Below are 17687 nucleotides of genomic sequence, written 5' to 3' on the forward strand. Positions count from 1 at the left end.
GCCTTGAGCACAAATGTCTATTTCGTGTCAGTCGCACAAATTTCTATAAATAGTTTTCTGTGTCTGTGCATGGTACGACTTACTTTTTGTGTCATTTCATTTGTTGTTTTTTCGTTGTTTTTTCTTATTTTCTTACTATTGACGCTTGGGGTTGGGGTTAGAATCACTTTCTGTTACATTTCAGACATCCTAAACCAAACCCCAACTCTAACCCCAACCCCAGGCGAAAATAGTTTTAAAATCGGAAGAAAAACATGTAGAACCAATGCATAAAAGTACATCCTAACCCAATCTCCAAATCTAACCCCAACTGCAGGTGAAAATAGTTTTAAAAGCGGAAGAAAAACATGTAAAAACCAATACATAAAATTCCATCTTAACCAAAACCCCAAATCTAACCCCAACCCCAAGCGACAATGATTTATTGTAGGAGAAAATTTTTGAAAACAATACATAAAATGACACGAAAAAGAAAATTGTGCCACAGTCACGAAAAACTATTGATAGAAATTCGTGCTGAATGACACAAAATAGACAGTCGTGCTCAAGGCATGAAAAAAATGAATTTCGTGCCATGGACACAAATAAATTAATCAAATTTTTCGTGACTATAACACAAATTAATGTGAGATCATGTTGCTTTTATCATTATTTAATCACCCTCAAACCTGTATAAATTTCCTTGTTCTGCTGAACACAAAGTAATCAAATACTTGTAATCAAGCAGCAGGAGCACCATTGACTTCCATAGTAGGAAAACAAAATCCTATGAAAGTCAATGGTGCTTGAAAAAGGGTTGGTTACAAAATTGCTCAAAATATCTTCCTTTGTGTTCAGCGGAACAAAAAATTTGTAAAGGTTTGTAACAACATGAAGGTGAGTGAATGATGAGTTTTTATTTTTGGGGGACTAATCCCTTTAAGCAAGTCAATTTAATGCAACGTTTTATCACTAAAATGAACCCTCTCTTAAACATAGATCAGTATTTTACAGTTTTTTGTTTATCTTTTTTTTAATAAATATGTCACTTTTTTTCAGTCCAACAATTGTTGGTTCCCAAGACGTTGTGGGGATGTTGTTTTAAGGTTGCAAAAAATAACCTAATTATAACCATAAGGAAATGTTTTGTGTAAGTTTTTTTTTTTTTAGAATAAATCAGTCAAATTTTTTCAGTCCAACAATTGTTGGTTCCCAAGACGTTCTGGGGACGTTGTTTTATGGTTGCAAAAAAATAAACTAATTATAACCATAAGGAAATGTTATGTGTACGTTGTTGTTTTTTTAGAATAAATCAGTCAAATTTTTTTCAGTCCAACAATTGTTGGTTCCCAAGACGTTCTGGGGACATTGTTTTATGGTTGCAAAAATAACCTAATTATAACCATAAGGAAATCTTTTGTGTAAGTTATTTTTGTTTAAATATAACATCCCTGCACGTTCCTGGAACAATATTTTTGGATGCAACCTAAAATCAACGCTTTTACAACGTTAATATTTGTATATCAAAGCAGATGACTGTTTTTGCAGATATCGCCACACAAATCAATCTACGTTAGCACAGCTCTTGATTCCTCGATCAGAATCACTGGTTAAGAAATACAGACAAAAGACAGGCCCTCATCTTAAAAGTGGGGTCAGTTTGCCCAGCGTCTCAGTGGGGCGTCTCTGTGCAGACCTCTCAGAGGGCTTTGTGTGCATCTGCTCTGTTTCTCAACACCGCACACGAGCCGCCCGGCAAGGGGCTGTCGTCTTCTGAAGGTGACAACTTGCTTATCCCGAAAAGTAGAAAAATGGCTTGCTGGAATACCCCAAAAATGGTTTAATCCAAATGGCTTTAAACTTATAAAAGAAAACTTATAACTTATGAAAGAACATGAATTTGTGGACTGTCACATGAAAGCACATGAGATGTTTTGGCTCTTTGGATCTTTGTTAAGCATTCTTCCTAGCATCCATTGGTCATAAAAAACTTTTCCTTTATTGGCCACCTATATCAACTACGTGTTGAGGAGGTAGAACTTAAAGCACGTGTCTGGCTTTATGTTAGAGAGATATTACTCATACTGATCATATAAACATGTAGATGCAAGGTATATCAAGAGTCATTAGATGTACAGTAAGTAGATGGATTGTGTACATAAAAATTGAGATATATTGTTAAAATTTTAATTATTATTATGCATTTTAAAGACGATCAGGCAAATATTACTTTAGGGCAGATGATGGTATTATCTTGTCAAATAATTCAAAATTTGTATTTATTTTGAACAATATTGTACATATACCTGTTAAGCAGGTATTCATTATTATTCATAATTATTTCGCTTCTCGTATTGAAAATCTATGAATGAATCATAAAACAGCATAGCTACTACGATTAAAATTTACTTACTTATTAAAATATCACACAATAATTTCTTTATATATTAGCATAATCCCAAATAATAAACTGTTACTCAATAAAACATATTACAGTCATAGTTATTTTTAAATAACACCGAAACAAAGAAATAAAGGGTAAGAGCGGGAATGCTGATATTTTAGATTCAGGACCATCATTCATCAGTATTTCCTCTTGTCTATCTCACACCCTCCCACCCATCTAAGAAAAACAAAACAGTGTCATGACATGGAGCGTGGGGGGGGCGGAGGGATGGAGGAAAATTAGGAAACCAGATGTGCGGTATCGAAACACTGACAAGCTTCAGCGGTAACACTTCAACAACTGTACACCACATGTGTGTAAGCGAGGAGATGTACACCGAATTATTTCACCGTTATCAATAATACAACTTCATAAGATGCTGGACATTTGTTTATGAGAAATAAAACGTTCAACTAAACCTGAAACTGAATGATAATTGCAGAATCCCATTGTTGCATGAGAATAAATGGATCGCTTTCCGTTGACTGGCAGTGTTGTCGGAAAGGATTGTGGGGGACGACTCTTGGAGGTGTTGGGTAGCAGGGGTTAGTTGGGGGCAGTCATAAATACCCTGGGTTCTCAAAATCCCTTGGCAGACTTGGGGCCAGACTGGTCGAGGGGTTAACAGGGCACGTTCCCAACCTCTGACCCCGCTAACAGGGCACACACACAGCGGCTCCAAAAACCAATACCTCCGTCTTCACATACCACACCGAGACCTTTCACACTCACCTCCACAACTAAGAAAAATAAAAGCTTTTCCTAATAGACACTGATGGATTCTTTACAAGACTTTTTAATAACAATGCATTATTAAAACTGCTACTAACCCGCAGAGAGTATATTAACTGTACAAACTCTCTTTTTAAAGGGACAATACACTTTTTATAATAAAAACTAATTTTCCAGCTGTCCTAGAGTTAAACATTTGATTTTAACCGTTTTGGAATCCATTCAGCTGATCTCCGGGTCTGGCGGTACCACTTTTAGCATAGCTTAGCACAATCCATTGAATCTGATTAGACCATTAGCATCATGCTAAAAAATAACCAGAGTTTCGATATTTTTCCTATTTAAAACTTGACTCTTCTGTAGTTACATCATGTACTAAAAAGTTGTGATTTTCTAGGCCGATATGGGAAGGAACTATACTCTTATTCTGGCGTAATAATCCAGGACTTTGCAGCTGTAACATGGCTGCAGAAGGCGCAATGATATTACGCTTCAGCCGAAAATAGTCCCCTTAGTAACTTTCAATGCCAGGGGACTATTTTCGGGCAGTGTGTAATATCACTACGCCTGCTGCAAAGTACACAATGTAACTACAGAAGAGTCAAGTTTTAAATAGGAAAAAATCAAAATTCTTTGGTCATTTTTTAGCACGATGCTAATGGTCTCATCAGATTCAAAGGATTGTTCTAAGCTATGCTAAAAGTGGTAGTGCCAGACCCGGAGATCAGCTGAATGGATTGTAAAAATCAAATGTTTATCTCTAGAGGCCCTATTTTAACAATCTAAGGCATTGTCTAAAGCGTACAGCGCATTGTCTAAATGGGCGTGTCCGAATCCACTTTTGCTAATTTAACAACGGGAAAAATGGTTTGTGAGCCGAGCGAATGGTCGAAAAGGGTTGGTTCTATTTTTTTAATGAGTAATGGGAGTATTTTGGGTGTAACGTGCAATAAAACAATGAGAGTCTGTTGCTCTGGCGCTATGTCTAATCCCTATTTAGATGACGAACTTTGTAAACTGAAAAACTAAGGGGAGGAAGAAGATCCCCAGTTTAAGATTAATGTTAAATAATTGTGTTGTTTTTCACTTGTTTTTTGAAATTGTTATTTTTTTATTAAAACCTTTAAAACCCATTTTCTTTTAGTCATGGAAGTAAAAAAGCAGGCTTTTAATTGCTTTAAATGTATGGCTTTAAAAAAAATAATTTACAAGTATGTAAGAAAAGGTTTGTACTCTAAAAATACTATTTGTAACAAACAGGAGATAAAGAATTTCCAAACGGCTATCCGCACGTTTCAGCACTTGGACAACGTAATGAGTTTTTTTTAAGCATTACTTAAAAATGTTTCTCATCTCACCATATCCACAGGTACAGAGTCATCATATACAATAAATCCGTGAGGTAGCATTTAAAAAAACATTTAAAAACAGATGCATTTGTTTAAAGCAAAGCATTTATTTACTTACCAGGCTACAGGTGAAGCAGCTCTTTGCGCCTTCTTACGTCTCATAATTAGTCCTCATTTATGTCCAAGAGACTCAATAATAATCTTTTACATTCAATCCTTTAATCTTTCATATTTAAAAACGTTTTGTGCTGCTGCGCATTCATGTATGTGATAAGCAAACTCCCGTTGTCGTCCCGTTTATAGCCGCATCTTACTAATGCTCTCTTTAAATAACAAAAAAACATATTGCGCCATTGACTTTAGACTTTAGACCAGGTTTTTGTTGGATTATGTTGTTTTTTTGTAGTGGCCTCAAAATAGCAACGCACCAACAATGTGCCTGAACACACCTCGTTTTCAGACTAGAACGCCCATGGGCGCAAAAGGGGGCGCTAATGCATTTGCTATTTAAACAACGTGGCGCTAAACGTGAAAATGATAATTGCGCAATGTGGAAACTAGCAAAAGACACTTGTGTCACACATTGCGCTGGGTGTAAGATAGAGCTCTATGGGAGCTGGAAGATGAGTATATTTTTTTAAAAAGTGGAATGTCCCTTTAAGTTTAAGTTTTCTTAAAATGGCAACTTTTTAATGATTTTATCTACCAATAAAAAACAAAGACTTTCATTTTCTATTTGTAATGCATAAACTCAAAATGCATTCCTGGTTCAGAGGTATACAATATATGTGTGGATGCACTGATATATCGCCCTTTAGTCGATATCGGCAGATAAAACAATTTTTCCTCACTATCAGATTATAAACAGGCAGATTATATCCTGTCAATCAAAAGCACATCAAAATACATACAATTTCACGCCATAATCATTTGAAACAAGGATTAAAAAGCAAAACTTTCTGTATCCATTGCTATTGGTAGATGTCATTCTAAGTCATCAAATATCGCCAGAGGAACTTTTTATGCATTATTTTGTTTAAATGCTCCACACTCTCCAACCAAGTGTGACTATTTAAGTACAGATTGATGTGAACAATGCAGAAGACAGCGAATGAAATGTGTGCAGAAGCCTTCATCAGTGTGGGTAAACAAAGGCAGGGCTCTCCGCATGAATAAGAGCCTGGCAGACAGGAGAAGAGAAGAAGAGATGTCTGCTTAATTAGCCACTAATGATAGGATCTGACAAACAACATCTGTTTCCAAATTGAGGATGGTGAGGGGGGTGGAGAGACGGAGGATGCCACCAGTCACTCAACCGAACGTCTTCAACCAAAAACTTCACACGAGTTTAGAGAAGAGAGCGGGGAAACATACGGTATAAGAAAAAGAGAAATGAAAGAGACTATTTTTTCACAAATAACGAACGAAACAGCACAATTAGCTGTAAAGTTTATGTTTGAAATTTAAGGCCCTGTTTCTGCAAAAATAAAATGGTGCATCACCGCACCCTTGCTGTAACTTTCACCACGCATGTCGTCTTCAAATGCAAATCTATTTATGATCACTACTCAGCAAGCAATGGTCGTCATTTTACCATCTATGTAACTATAGACCTGATATAGTCCGGCTATGATTAATCCACTTCTAACCAAAATAAACTTCAATTTGGTTACACGTCGTTTCTGCCAAAATAACTTGTGAGATGTCTGATATTCCCTAATTTAAGCAATCAATAGTAATTACATTGCTTTTATTTATTTACTTAAATTTGGGGGGGCTATGGTTAGACGTCACTGACGGTCCAAATTTTGCCTTGTTTGGATGGCTAGTATTAAAAGTGTAGATGTAAGGAAGACCACCGCAATGTATTCACTAAAAATATAACGCGTGCCAGTGACTTAATATCTAAAAGTGTAACGCTTTCCGGGGCTGAATATCAATACAGTTCTGCTTAACAGATGCTGTGTGATAAAAGAAAACCGAATGAGACAATACGTGAAGATGTTGGTATGGGATCGTTCAGAGGTGCTGTAACATAATGTCCGTGCCTAATCCGGAGCAAATGTGCACACATGCAGACAGGAGGAAAGCAGAGGGGGAAACTGTGCTGGAAAGGATGAAGGGAGGAGAGACACTGACACGGCTCACAGCAGGCCTGCTGAGAAGCTGTCAATGGTCTCGTCAACTCTCACCTTGCACTGAGTCCTGCACATTCATCACACACACACAATGATCTCTCTTAAAAATCTTCTCTGATATTAGATTAGTCGACTCAGATTTCTGTTCTGAGAAATGCATCCTAAATCCTAAAAAAATATGTTAAGGGATTTATCAGGAGACCATCATCCGCCAGATTACTGCTGAGCAGACACACAAATAAACAAACAGAGGGGCCGGGGGACCATGAAGGGGGGGTGGGCATCACTCATTAGTGAAATTTAAGCAGTCAAGCTCCAGTGACTTCTCAAACACACACAGGCAGAGCATAAATATGTGACCCCGCCTGTGAAATCCAGATTATAATAATCTAATAATGAGATTAGGAGCATCGATTTCAATCTTTGACTGGTTCTTACTCAGTCATGTTAAAGATATAAAGATTAAATTTTTATAGAATGATCTTTACATCATGAATGATTTCATGTACAAAAAAAGTAAATGCATTAGCCAGTGAAAGGGAAAAGATGCTACCGTTTCTGCCACTGTGCAAATATTACAATCAGGGCATTCACGATCAATGGTTTGTTTAAAGCAGGCATCTTTTACTTGCTTCAGAAAACAACCAAAGAAAAATGCATATTTTCCAAATCCATATTTTCCTTTAAACCCAAATCAAATTCAGTGCACCAGTTTCATTTATACACAAAAAATGCAGGGTTGTTTTAGTATCGGGTTACATTAAAATATTTAATATATTTGACCAAATCATGGGAGTGGTAGCTCAACTACACTGTATGTGTTTGTTACTGGAATAAATGTAAAAATTTTAAAGTTACATCAAAATACCCAAAACAAGCAGAGTCCAAATTTTATACTGCTACTGTGTTATTGAGTAACACCTACTGCAAACAACAGCCTGTATCTGTTTACATCTGGTATTAAGATGCGTTTTGGTCAGGTTTTGGTCGATCGGATCACAAGTGGACGATGCTAAATACAGGTGTAAACAGGGTGTAAAAGTTTTGAGCTCATCCACTTTAAACCACATTTAGATGTAGTCGAAAGCCCACCAAAAATGGTATAGCATTGTGAAGCACCTTTATATAAAGCATTATAACATGTATAGCATTTGCCCTAAATGCTTAGATTTAAGAGTTCGTCATTTCCTTAAAGGGACACTTTTTTGAAAATATGCTGCTCATATGCTCCCCTAGAGTTAAACATTTGATTTTTACCATTTTGGAATTCATTAAGCTGGTCTCCGGGTCTGGCGGTGCCGCTTTTGGCATGGCTTGGCGTGATCCGTTGAATCTGATTGGACCATTGGCATTGCACTCAAAAATAAACAAAGAGTTTCAATATTTTTCCTATATAAGTAGAGTTTCCTATTTAAAACTTGACTTTTCTGTAGTTACATCATGTACTAGGACTGACGGAAAATTAAAAGTTGCAATTTTCTAGGCAGATATGGCTAGGAACTATACTCTCATACTGGCGTAATAATCAAGGACTTTGCTGCTGTAACATGGCTGCAGCACGCGTAGTGATATTACGCACTACCCGAAAATAGTCCCCTTGGTTACTTTTAATAGCAGGGGACTATTTTAATGCGCTGTGTAATATCATTGCATCTGCTGCAGCCATGTTACGGCAGCAAAGCCCTTGATTATTACGCCAGAATGAGAGTATAGTCCTAACCATATCTGCCTAGAAAATCGCAACTTTTAATTTTTCCGTCTGTCTTAGTACACGATGTAACTACAGAAGAGTCAAGTTTTAATTAGGAAAAATATTGAAACTCTTTGGTTATGTCTTGCGCGATGCTAATGGTCTAATCAGATTCAATGAATTATGCTAAGCTATGCTAAAAGTGGTAGCACCAGAACCAGCGATCAGCTCAATGGATTCCAAAACGTTTTACTCTAGGGGAGCTGGAAAATGAGCACATTTTCAAATAAAGTGGAGTGTCCCTTTAAGGTGCGTGTATGTGGGGATGTTACAAGGCCAAGTATTGACAAAATTATATTATATTGATTAGTTTGATTATCGGCTCCTTTGTTTTTACACAACCCACCGGAAAAAACAATCAATTAGAGAGATATTGCAAGGTATTGATTCCCAATTCTCAACCCCCATTGGTAACATCCATTCCTGTATTGATCTCAGTACTGACCTGCTAACCCTCCAGATGGTACTCAAGGAGAATTTATTACTGAGATTATACAGGAGACTCTCAGATGTATTGTAATGAGGAGACATTGAATTTACTAACCTTCCATACAACAACAATGTCTCTACAGATTTTACAAACCCATTTTAGGTGTATTATTTTGTGTAAGTTTAAGATGAAGTGACAGCTCAATTTAGTTGTCACTTCACCTTTCATTCCTGTCCTCATCAGTTACTTCAAAATAAATGACGACATTCTCACAACAATCTCACAACAATCTGCTGTCTAATGTTGTCTTGTAAGTGTATGAAAGCTAAAGTCTGGACGGACACCAGATGCAAGTACACATTTTCTTGACACTTTCATAATATACACTGTTGGAAAAAAATGTCAAAATATGTACCCCACTGTAAAAATGCTTTGCTGCCTTAACATTTTTTGTTAAATCAACTCAGATTAACAAGTCATCTGAACAGAGATGAGTTGTCACAACTTATAAAATATAGTTGAGAAAAGTCAACTTAATTTTATAAGTTATAACAACTTATCTCTAGTCAAGATAAATAATAGTAAGTTGAAATTACTTGTAAATCCGAGTCGATTCAACAAAAAACTTTAAGGCAGCAAAGTATTTTTTACAGTGCAGCTGTCAAAGGGGCAATACCCTTTTAAAAGGTCCTAATATGTGCCATTAGGAACATTTATGTATACATTTGGTACCAATATGTAAAAAAATGCAGCTTAAGGTTAAAACTAGCTACTGTTTTAAGTTTTGACTTTTGATAAATTTACATAAATTATAATTACAAGTTGAACTTGTTTAACTTAATTTGTTAAGTTAAAATAACATAAAATATTATGTTGATTTGACATCATTTTACAATGTACCTTTAAGATACTAATAAGCTCTTTTGGTACCAATTTGTACCTCTGAGCTGCTAATATGAACTCTTAAGGTGCAAAGCTGTGTTTTTTAAAAAAAAAAGTACAGCGCCAGTGACAGCTAGGCTACATATTTTGGCCATTTTTAGAATCAACTATGCAATATCAATATCACACCAATCTGTGCCATCCGGGAAAAGTTGTGAGCAACATAATGTGACCAAATCCTCCTTGAGGATCAGCTGAGTGCCATTCTCTCTCCTTTCACTAATAACAGGATTAGCTGGGACGGGGGTCAGAAAGGGGGAGGATAGGGGAGAGACAGACCGAGCAGCAGGTCCATACAAAACGGACACAGATTAAAAAAGGAGGGGGCTGTAGGTGCTATGGGAGTTCAATTCCCATATGTACTGCGGGTGTCCTGATGGGCCTGACTAATTATATCAATATTAGGCTAAAGGTTGTAGGTGGTAGAGTAAGAAGAACATTGGATTTTAAGGCTTGCCAAAAAGAAATAGGCTATTATAGTATTAATATACATTAGTATTATTTTAGTATTACACTCCCTTACCAGCATGCTTGTTTAAAAACATTATCTTTCTTGACTTACAAGAGATGGGTGCTAATCTATACCAATGTAAGCTCTATTCAATTTTATCTATATACATTTTTGGCACTTGAATTATAATATATGCACTCTTAGTTTAAGTCATTTTAAAGACATCTATGCTGTGTTTGCCTACAGAAATAACATCTGTCGATACCAAAAACGGATGCTTTTGGTTTTATTGAACCTTTGGGTAAGTCTGGCCTTGTTTGGGGAATTTAGCAAATAATAAGGAGAAAGAGAGAGAGGAAAATAGAAGAGAAAACGAGTAAAGAATCAAAAAACCAGCTGTGGTGCACAGGAATTCTGGGAAAAATTTGAGAGATGACGGCTCATTTTTTCCGCTTTTGAGAAAGATCCTCAGAGACGCTTTGTAAACACTGTTAGCTTGAACAAGCGGAGAGAGAGATAAAAAAGACAGATCTGTGTATGAGTTGCATTACAGTTAAACTAAAAGAGAGAGATCAGGTTCTGAGACACTAAAAATCTCACATATGGCAGATATTTAAGACTAAAGAGTTGTGTTTAGGGTGTGGTAGGCGAAACATGTAAACAAGAAACTGATGCTGATGAGGCAACAATCTCGAAACCCAACATGACAGACTCGCTCATAAATCGAACTGAGATCTCAACTTTGCCTTCAATCAACCAAATCTCAAATGTGGCATTTTTCGCTTGTTAAAAAAACTGTTGGACTTACCTGTCAATGATAACAGGGTCAGATGGTGTCTCGTTGCGATTCCCACAGCTTTTTTTCTCACAACAGCGACTGCGTATCAAAATAGAGAACAGAACGGTAAAGATTTGCGGTGTGTCATCACTACAACTTACATAATTAAGGGCCTCAGAGGCAGACCAGCAATCTGTCATTGATTGTGAATGATCAAGCTCAACCCCTGCTCACCTACACACACACACAAACACATGAGCGTACACAAAGACAACACACACACACGCACCATCATAGGACCCTTCTGTCTGTGCGCAACCTCCCCTCCTCCTCCCCAGCACCACCAGCATAACAAAAGTGCCCCCCCACCCCTGGCCATCTGCCTATATGCTTTCTATTTTGCCCTACCCCGCAATCCCCCGTCAGACAGAGTCACTCCCCAGCTGTGTCGCCTGCCCTACGCACCCCCTTCCCCATCAGCTCCGTTATTAACCAGCTGTGAGCGCCCACTCGGGCATCTGCTGGCTACACAATGGGGGCAGAGCCCGTTTTGACTCCCCCTCTGCCCTCCCTGATGCTGTCCTCACGCCTGAGGTCACCGCACACCCCCTGTCCTTTCTGTCTCCTGTGACACTTGCTGTCCTTCTTTTCTTAGGCCAGCTGCTTTATATTCTCTTCAATGTGATATGGTCCTGTTCGCTTATCAATATGCCCATAATGCATTTCTCTGTGATGCATGATTGCAGGTTTACAGTAAAGATGAAAGAAAAAGCAATGCACCCTGAAAATGACTGAAATGTCATGCAAACCTCTATTTAGATATTGATATAATGCATGGGTGACATAGTGCATGAGTGGCATTGCTTTCTACACAATGTTGACGTAGCAGTGCTGTCCTTTCTCTTATTATTTTACTTGAAAACTTTAAGAATTATGGAAAGTTGGACTGGCTGTTTGTCGACCAGTGTCCCTTTTGAATAAAACAATACGGGTGCATGCACTTTACAATTACCCTTTTTTCTTTAGTTTTTAGTAGGCCCTGTGCATTGCTGCATTTGTTGGATTAGCTCACCTGCACATGACCTCGTGAGTCAGCAGAACACGGCACATTTCTGGATTCTTGTTCTGTCCTTCATATGATATGGGCTAAACCATGAAGAACAAGAGTTTAAATCGAGTCACATTACACAGCAAAACACTCAAGATGTTTTTTGTGCTTTGAAGGCCTGGAAACAGAATCTGAAGGGTCTTTACCTGTTTAGTGACCGAATCAATGAGACGTGCATAAAGGTCTTGTTCTGTGCGAACACCTGTGAACAAACACACAAAAGACTTGATGCCTGACTGATGACACGGAACATAACTTCATATCAGATAAAAACAGCGCTCATGTAGCTTATCTGGTAGATCACTGCATTAGCAGGGAAAAGTCATGGGTTCAAGATACTTAAAGGTGCAGTGTGTAAATTTTAGTACATCTAGTGGTAAGGCTGCAAATTGCAACCAACGTTCAGTCCACCGTTCACCGAAATGCATAGAGAAGCTACAGTAGCTGCCACCGGACAACCATGTCATTGTTGGAGAAGACTTAGTAAAAAAAGTTTGTCCATTAAGGGCTTCTGTAGAAACAAAATGGCGACTTCCATGTAAGGGGAAGCTCTGTGTATGTAGATAAAAACGTCTCATTCGAAGGTAATAAAAACATAACACTTCATTATGAAATGTCTTTATACACCACTGATAATATAGTTATGTATTTTATATTGCATTTCTGTCAAGAGATTGTTATAAAAGTTACACACTGCACCTTTAAGTAAACAATATTGTATGTAAAAATAGCACTTTTCGAAAAGAAAAAACATTTTAAATGTGGAATTTTTGATACAGACTATAGGCATAGATGTAGACAAACAGAAGAGAGGAACATACCATTACTATAGAGGAGCTGAAGTTTGTAATGAGTCCCATTGTTGGTCTTTTCTCCCGTCTGTTCCAAAAAGACAAACATAAAGAACAAAAAATCTGATGATGATGATGCAATATTCAAAATAGCAATAACATACATTACAGATTAAGCATTGCCAAACACATTACTGTAAGATGTGCTTTAAACACTTCATAACTGGTACTGCTTTTCTTTTAATTTTAAGAACCTGCATTAGGTTTTATCAAGACAAGCATCTTTCCAAGAAAAAACAAGGAACCAACACCTCTGTTAAGTCTTTTTTTTACATCTCTAACCTAAAATTAAACTTGCTTCTAAAAAAACGCCAACGACATTGAATAAGAATTGAAGTAATTCAGTTTATTCATTCATATACTAGCTGGACATATGATTTTTTTCAGTGTGAAACATGCTGTAAAATATACCTTATCCTGCTCCACAAAGTCAACAAACGCCGTCCTCTCCACTTCAACAGGCTGTCCATTACGATCATAGAGTGCCAGCACAAAATGAAAGAAGTTGGATTTTCTGAGGTTGGATGGAGGCTGCTTTTCAAAGTGAGCACGGGATAAAGACACTCCACTGTGGGCAAACAACAAACACTTCATTTATTTACACACTGCATTCACAATTCACATAGCTTGACACTCCATAAACCCAACATGAATGAATGCATAGATGTGGTGATAAAGAACAGCTACACTCATCTACATATGGAGATAAAAATCTCTTTCTGTGAATGGACTGTCACAGAGTTGTTAGTTGTTACTTCATTAAATCGTACACAAAACCCATACAAGTTTACGTTAAACAACATATTGTATACTTTACAGTTGAGATTTACTGTTGTTGTTATTTTATGCAAGACTGACTGTATGCCTTATCAGAAACTTGATTGACACTGTTGGTTTAGTTTTCATATACTGAATGATTTTTACCATTAACATGGCTGATGATTTTCTATAACTTTTATATAAAGCATGCAAACATGTAGCCTAGTCTTCATAACAAGCCTCTATGTCAAAATAATTCAATAAGCATGTAATTATTGTGTATTTTAAGTCATGTTATTCTTGTTTTATACAGATAAAGCGTCAGTATAATCTAAAGCTCTTTAAAGTTATGTATTATATATAGGTTTTTATAAATATAGGTTTACATAATTTAATGGTTAATCTGTTTATTAGTAGCTTTCAATGAAATTGATTGGAAGGTGTTTTGTTGTTATTGTAAACCTTCACATGTTAAATATTTGACAAATCTGTAAAAATCGTATCATAATATCATAAAACGTCGAAACTTTAATAAATTAGGCTACACTTGTTGAACCGCCCAAATAAACTGTTTAATACTATAGTTTGAATCCGATTGAAATATGTATGTTTCAGTTTTTAACATGATGTATTTTAGTTAATAAAGCTGTTTGATTAACCCTCGATTTCTAAATGTGGAAACAGCCTGACAGAGAGCAGTTTTAAACATAACAACCACCACAATTTAAATGTTTGCCGGTTTTTATTTTATTTCATTATTTTAATACGATTATTGGTTTTGTGTAAAGAATATTTGACTGATAAAGTAGGTCTAGTTCAACTTTCTATAACAGAAAAACTTTGAAATAATGGCAAATGTGCAATGAAGAAAAACGCCCAACAATCGCCGTTGAAATGACGAGCACGAGCGTCTTAAGATAACATTATTAATGTGTGAATTGCCGCGTGACAGCGAGGGTTTTGTTGTATTGTCTTGTTTTGTTTAGTGTCTTTCATTCGGCTCGTGACTCCCTCACCTTCAGCCACTCAGTGCGGGACAGAAGGCGAGCTGAGCCTCGTGTCTAACTGAACCCTGATGTTATTCACCTCCGGTGTCAATTTACACACAAAAACATTGACCTGTTGCTGTATTATTATCAAGACTGCAAGTGTATAATACTGCTCAAAAAATATACTTTAAATGTAATATCAAAGAGGCGCGCGGAAATAGGATAATAGCGCTAATAATTTTACGTTGCGCACAAGGTGCATTAAAATGCTATGCTTGATTGACACTTAATAGCTACTGTTTTTCTGTATGGTAAATAAATTACTTTAACATCTGTGTTGTAAGCAGATGCATTAATTGGGAAATTATCTGATTTTAGTCTTTACAAACTAAAAACAAATGTATGGAAAAGGTTCTTTGTCTGGTTCCATGAAGAACTTTTTAACATCCAGAAAACCTTTCTGTTACTAAAAGGTTCTTTATAGTGGTTTCTACAGACTAAACCTATAAGAAAATATTAATCTTTAAAGAACATTTGACTAAAAGTTTTTTGTAGAAGAAAATTGTTCTTCTAGAAACTCTGAAGAAGCTTTTTATCACCTTTATTTTAAGAAAGACTTCATTCAAATTAGAAAAGGGTAAGTACCTCTGTGCCGCATTGTTTGCATCAATAACGCCGACATTTCGCACCCAAGAACGAACAGAATCCATTTCTTCAAAAGTTTGCACTTTCGATCCGGTGATGTTTCTGTCCGGGTGATCGTGACTTCCAAACATTTAAAACAAAATCGACAGGACAAGGTAACCTCCTGTGCAAAACGACAGAAAGACTTCAACAAACTGTCAAGTTTTACTCAGTTTATCCCGTCAAAGAAGATTTTCCAAAATATCTGCGATGTCCTCCGTAATTATTTTCATAAGTTGATTGAAAAGCTGCTTTCTTGGCGTATATGTGTCCTGTTTGGAGAACCATTCATTGTTGAAGTACCTTCGTGCGCTCACCTGTTCAACCGGAGCAACATTAAATTCCCAAAGATTTGTATTTCTCTGCAGGTGTAGGCTATTTCTAGAAATGCATCCACTCAGCAGAGAAAATAAACACGATATACATCCACAAGAGGCTCGCGACTGGAGGTTAAGCGCTGCACAGATTGTAAATGGTGAGGATGCTGTGGATGGGGATCTTTAAAACCATGAGAACGTGATGATGCAGCCGGAGTCTTTTGGGACATAGGGAATAAATGGGTTGCACTGGCAAAGCTGAAGAAAGAGGAGGGGCAAATCCGTATTTGTAAAGAAAGGCGTCCCGCTTGAGGTCGATTTCCTGACGTCTGATTTTAGACTTATGGCGATAACTCACAGTTTGTTGGTTTAACATTTTAACATATGCTTTTACTGTATAACTGCATTGTGAACACATAAACCAAAAATAATAAAAATAAACATTATTAATAACGATTTCTCTAAAATACAGATTGCAGAAATAAATGTATCAAATACATAAAAATGCGTATTTATATTCATAATACAATATATTAATAATAAATCTTGGATAGGACAGGATCATGTCGGGTTTTTTTTTGCTACAGATAAAATGATTTTAAAAACTAAAACATATCCAACATTATAACTACTATTGCATGTTGGTTTTAAATTTACAAAGTAAAAGTATCCATTACAAAGAAAACGAATTTTAAATGAGTTTCATCTGACATCTGCGGGCGCAGACGCAGCAGACGGCCAAAACAATGAGATTTTTCTCAACTTTTTTTAGACCATTTCCTCTCTCGTTTAGCGCATGCTCGATGAGGAGCGGCTTTTCCATCCTTTCTGGCTGCTGGATGGGGTCATTGTCTGTGCGTGGGGCTCAAATAACTAAACAATAAGTGAAACCCCCCTGTGCACACCACCACCACCCGGCTTATACCAACCATCTGCCAGCACGCCCGGAGTCAGCTGTTCACCCTATTATATGACCTGTTGCGGAATCCATGCGCGCTCTGTAACGCTTTCTGATTAACTAAAAGCGTCACTATCAAATTTGCGCGTTCGTCCACTAGCCGATATATATTGCGTAACTTCTGTAATTTTTCTTGTAATTTTTTTAACAGATTGTCCATTGACTGGGTGATCAGCCTACTATACGTGCGAAATATTTTATTAAAAATCTGGAGAGCTCTTTACGCTTCGTTATGTGCCTATATTAGATATTTGGCGGAATGATAAAAACAATAAATATTTTATCTGTAATTGTGGTGGACGCATGTCTCTCCAAGGGGAGTCGTGAATAGGCAAACACGCCTAGTCATTAACCAAAGCAAATTTAGTGACTGAATGGCAACAGGCTACCTGTGCAAAAACTATATCATTAGTCAGACAAAAAATGATCAACATCGAAATATTAGGATTACATGATGAGACAGAAAATATGATGCATTCTACATTCTAGCATTTCAAACTTAATTTCCAATATTTCACAATAGGAACAGGCTCTTAATTTTACGTTTGCTTCTTAATTTATATTGCTTGCGAGATGTTTTTACAATTTTGTTTTTAATACGAGGAACTTCATCTTTACAAAGGACAAGAATCGTAATAATTTGTGGCGCATGAGGTGAAATGTCATGCTAAAGATTGTGTTAAACAATCTCATGACTAAAGTGTCTGACATAATATCAAGCATTGACATGTTCATTATTAGCAGTTGTGAAAACAATTGTTTTCATTTAATTTCTATAAAATATATATCGCATGGGAATAATCATTTAATGTTAATTCGTTAATGAAAATGGAAGAAATTACGCGCTTAAAGGCACATCATCTGATAATTGCATGAAAATAAATAAATGCAATTAAATAATGATGATAATAAACACAGAGATCGAATAAGTTTTTACTTACATTAAACAAATCCTTATTTTGGTGGTAAGGCTTTGTAGATTGCACTTATAAGATATTTAATGAGCTATTTGACAAGTAACGAAAA

At 36.6% G+C, this 17687-nt stretch overlaps 1 protein-coding gene across 1 annotated transcript in view; it reads right to left on the reverse strand.

Annotated features, from left to right (window-relative positions):
• The window catches only part of ebf2 (EBF transcription factor 2), a 28450-nt gene extending 12280 nt beyond the window's left edge, over positions 1-16170 (reverse strand). The window contains exons 1-6 of the mRNA XM_055200864.2: positions 15348-16170; positions 13366-13522; positions 12925-12982; positions 12250-12305; positions 12068-12141; positions 11026-11094 (exon numbers count right to left, since the gene is read on the reverse strand). Coding sequence (XP_055056839.2) covers positions 11026-11094; positions 12068-12141; positions 12250-12305; positions 12925-12982; positions 13366-13522; positions 15348-15478 — 545 coding nt within the window. The 5' untranslated portion in view covers positions 15479-16170. The remainder of the gene's footprint in view (positions 1-11025; positions 11095-12067; positions 12142-12249; positions 12306-12924; positions 12983-13365; positions 13523-15347) is intronic.
• Between the last annotated feature and the right edge of the window lie 1517 nt (positions 16171-17687).

The sequence above is a fragment of the Misgurnus anguillicaudatus genome, chromosome 22 (assembly GCF_027580225.2).
Source record: "Misgurnus anguillicaudatus chromosome 22, ASM2758022v2, whole genome shotgun sequence".
In the NCBI taxonomy this organism is placed as follows: Eukaryota; Metazoa; Chordata; class Actinopteri; order Cypriniformes; family Cobitidae; genus Misgurnus; species Misgurnus anguillicaudatus.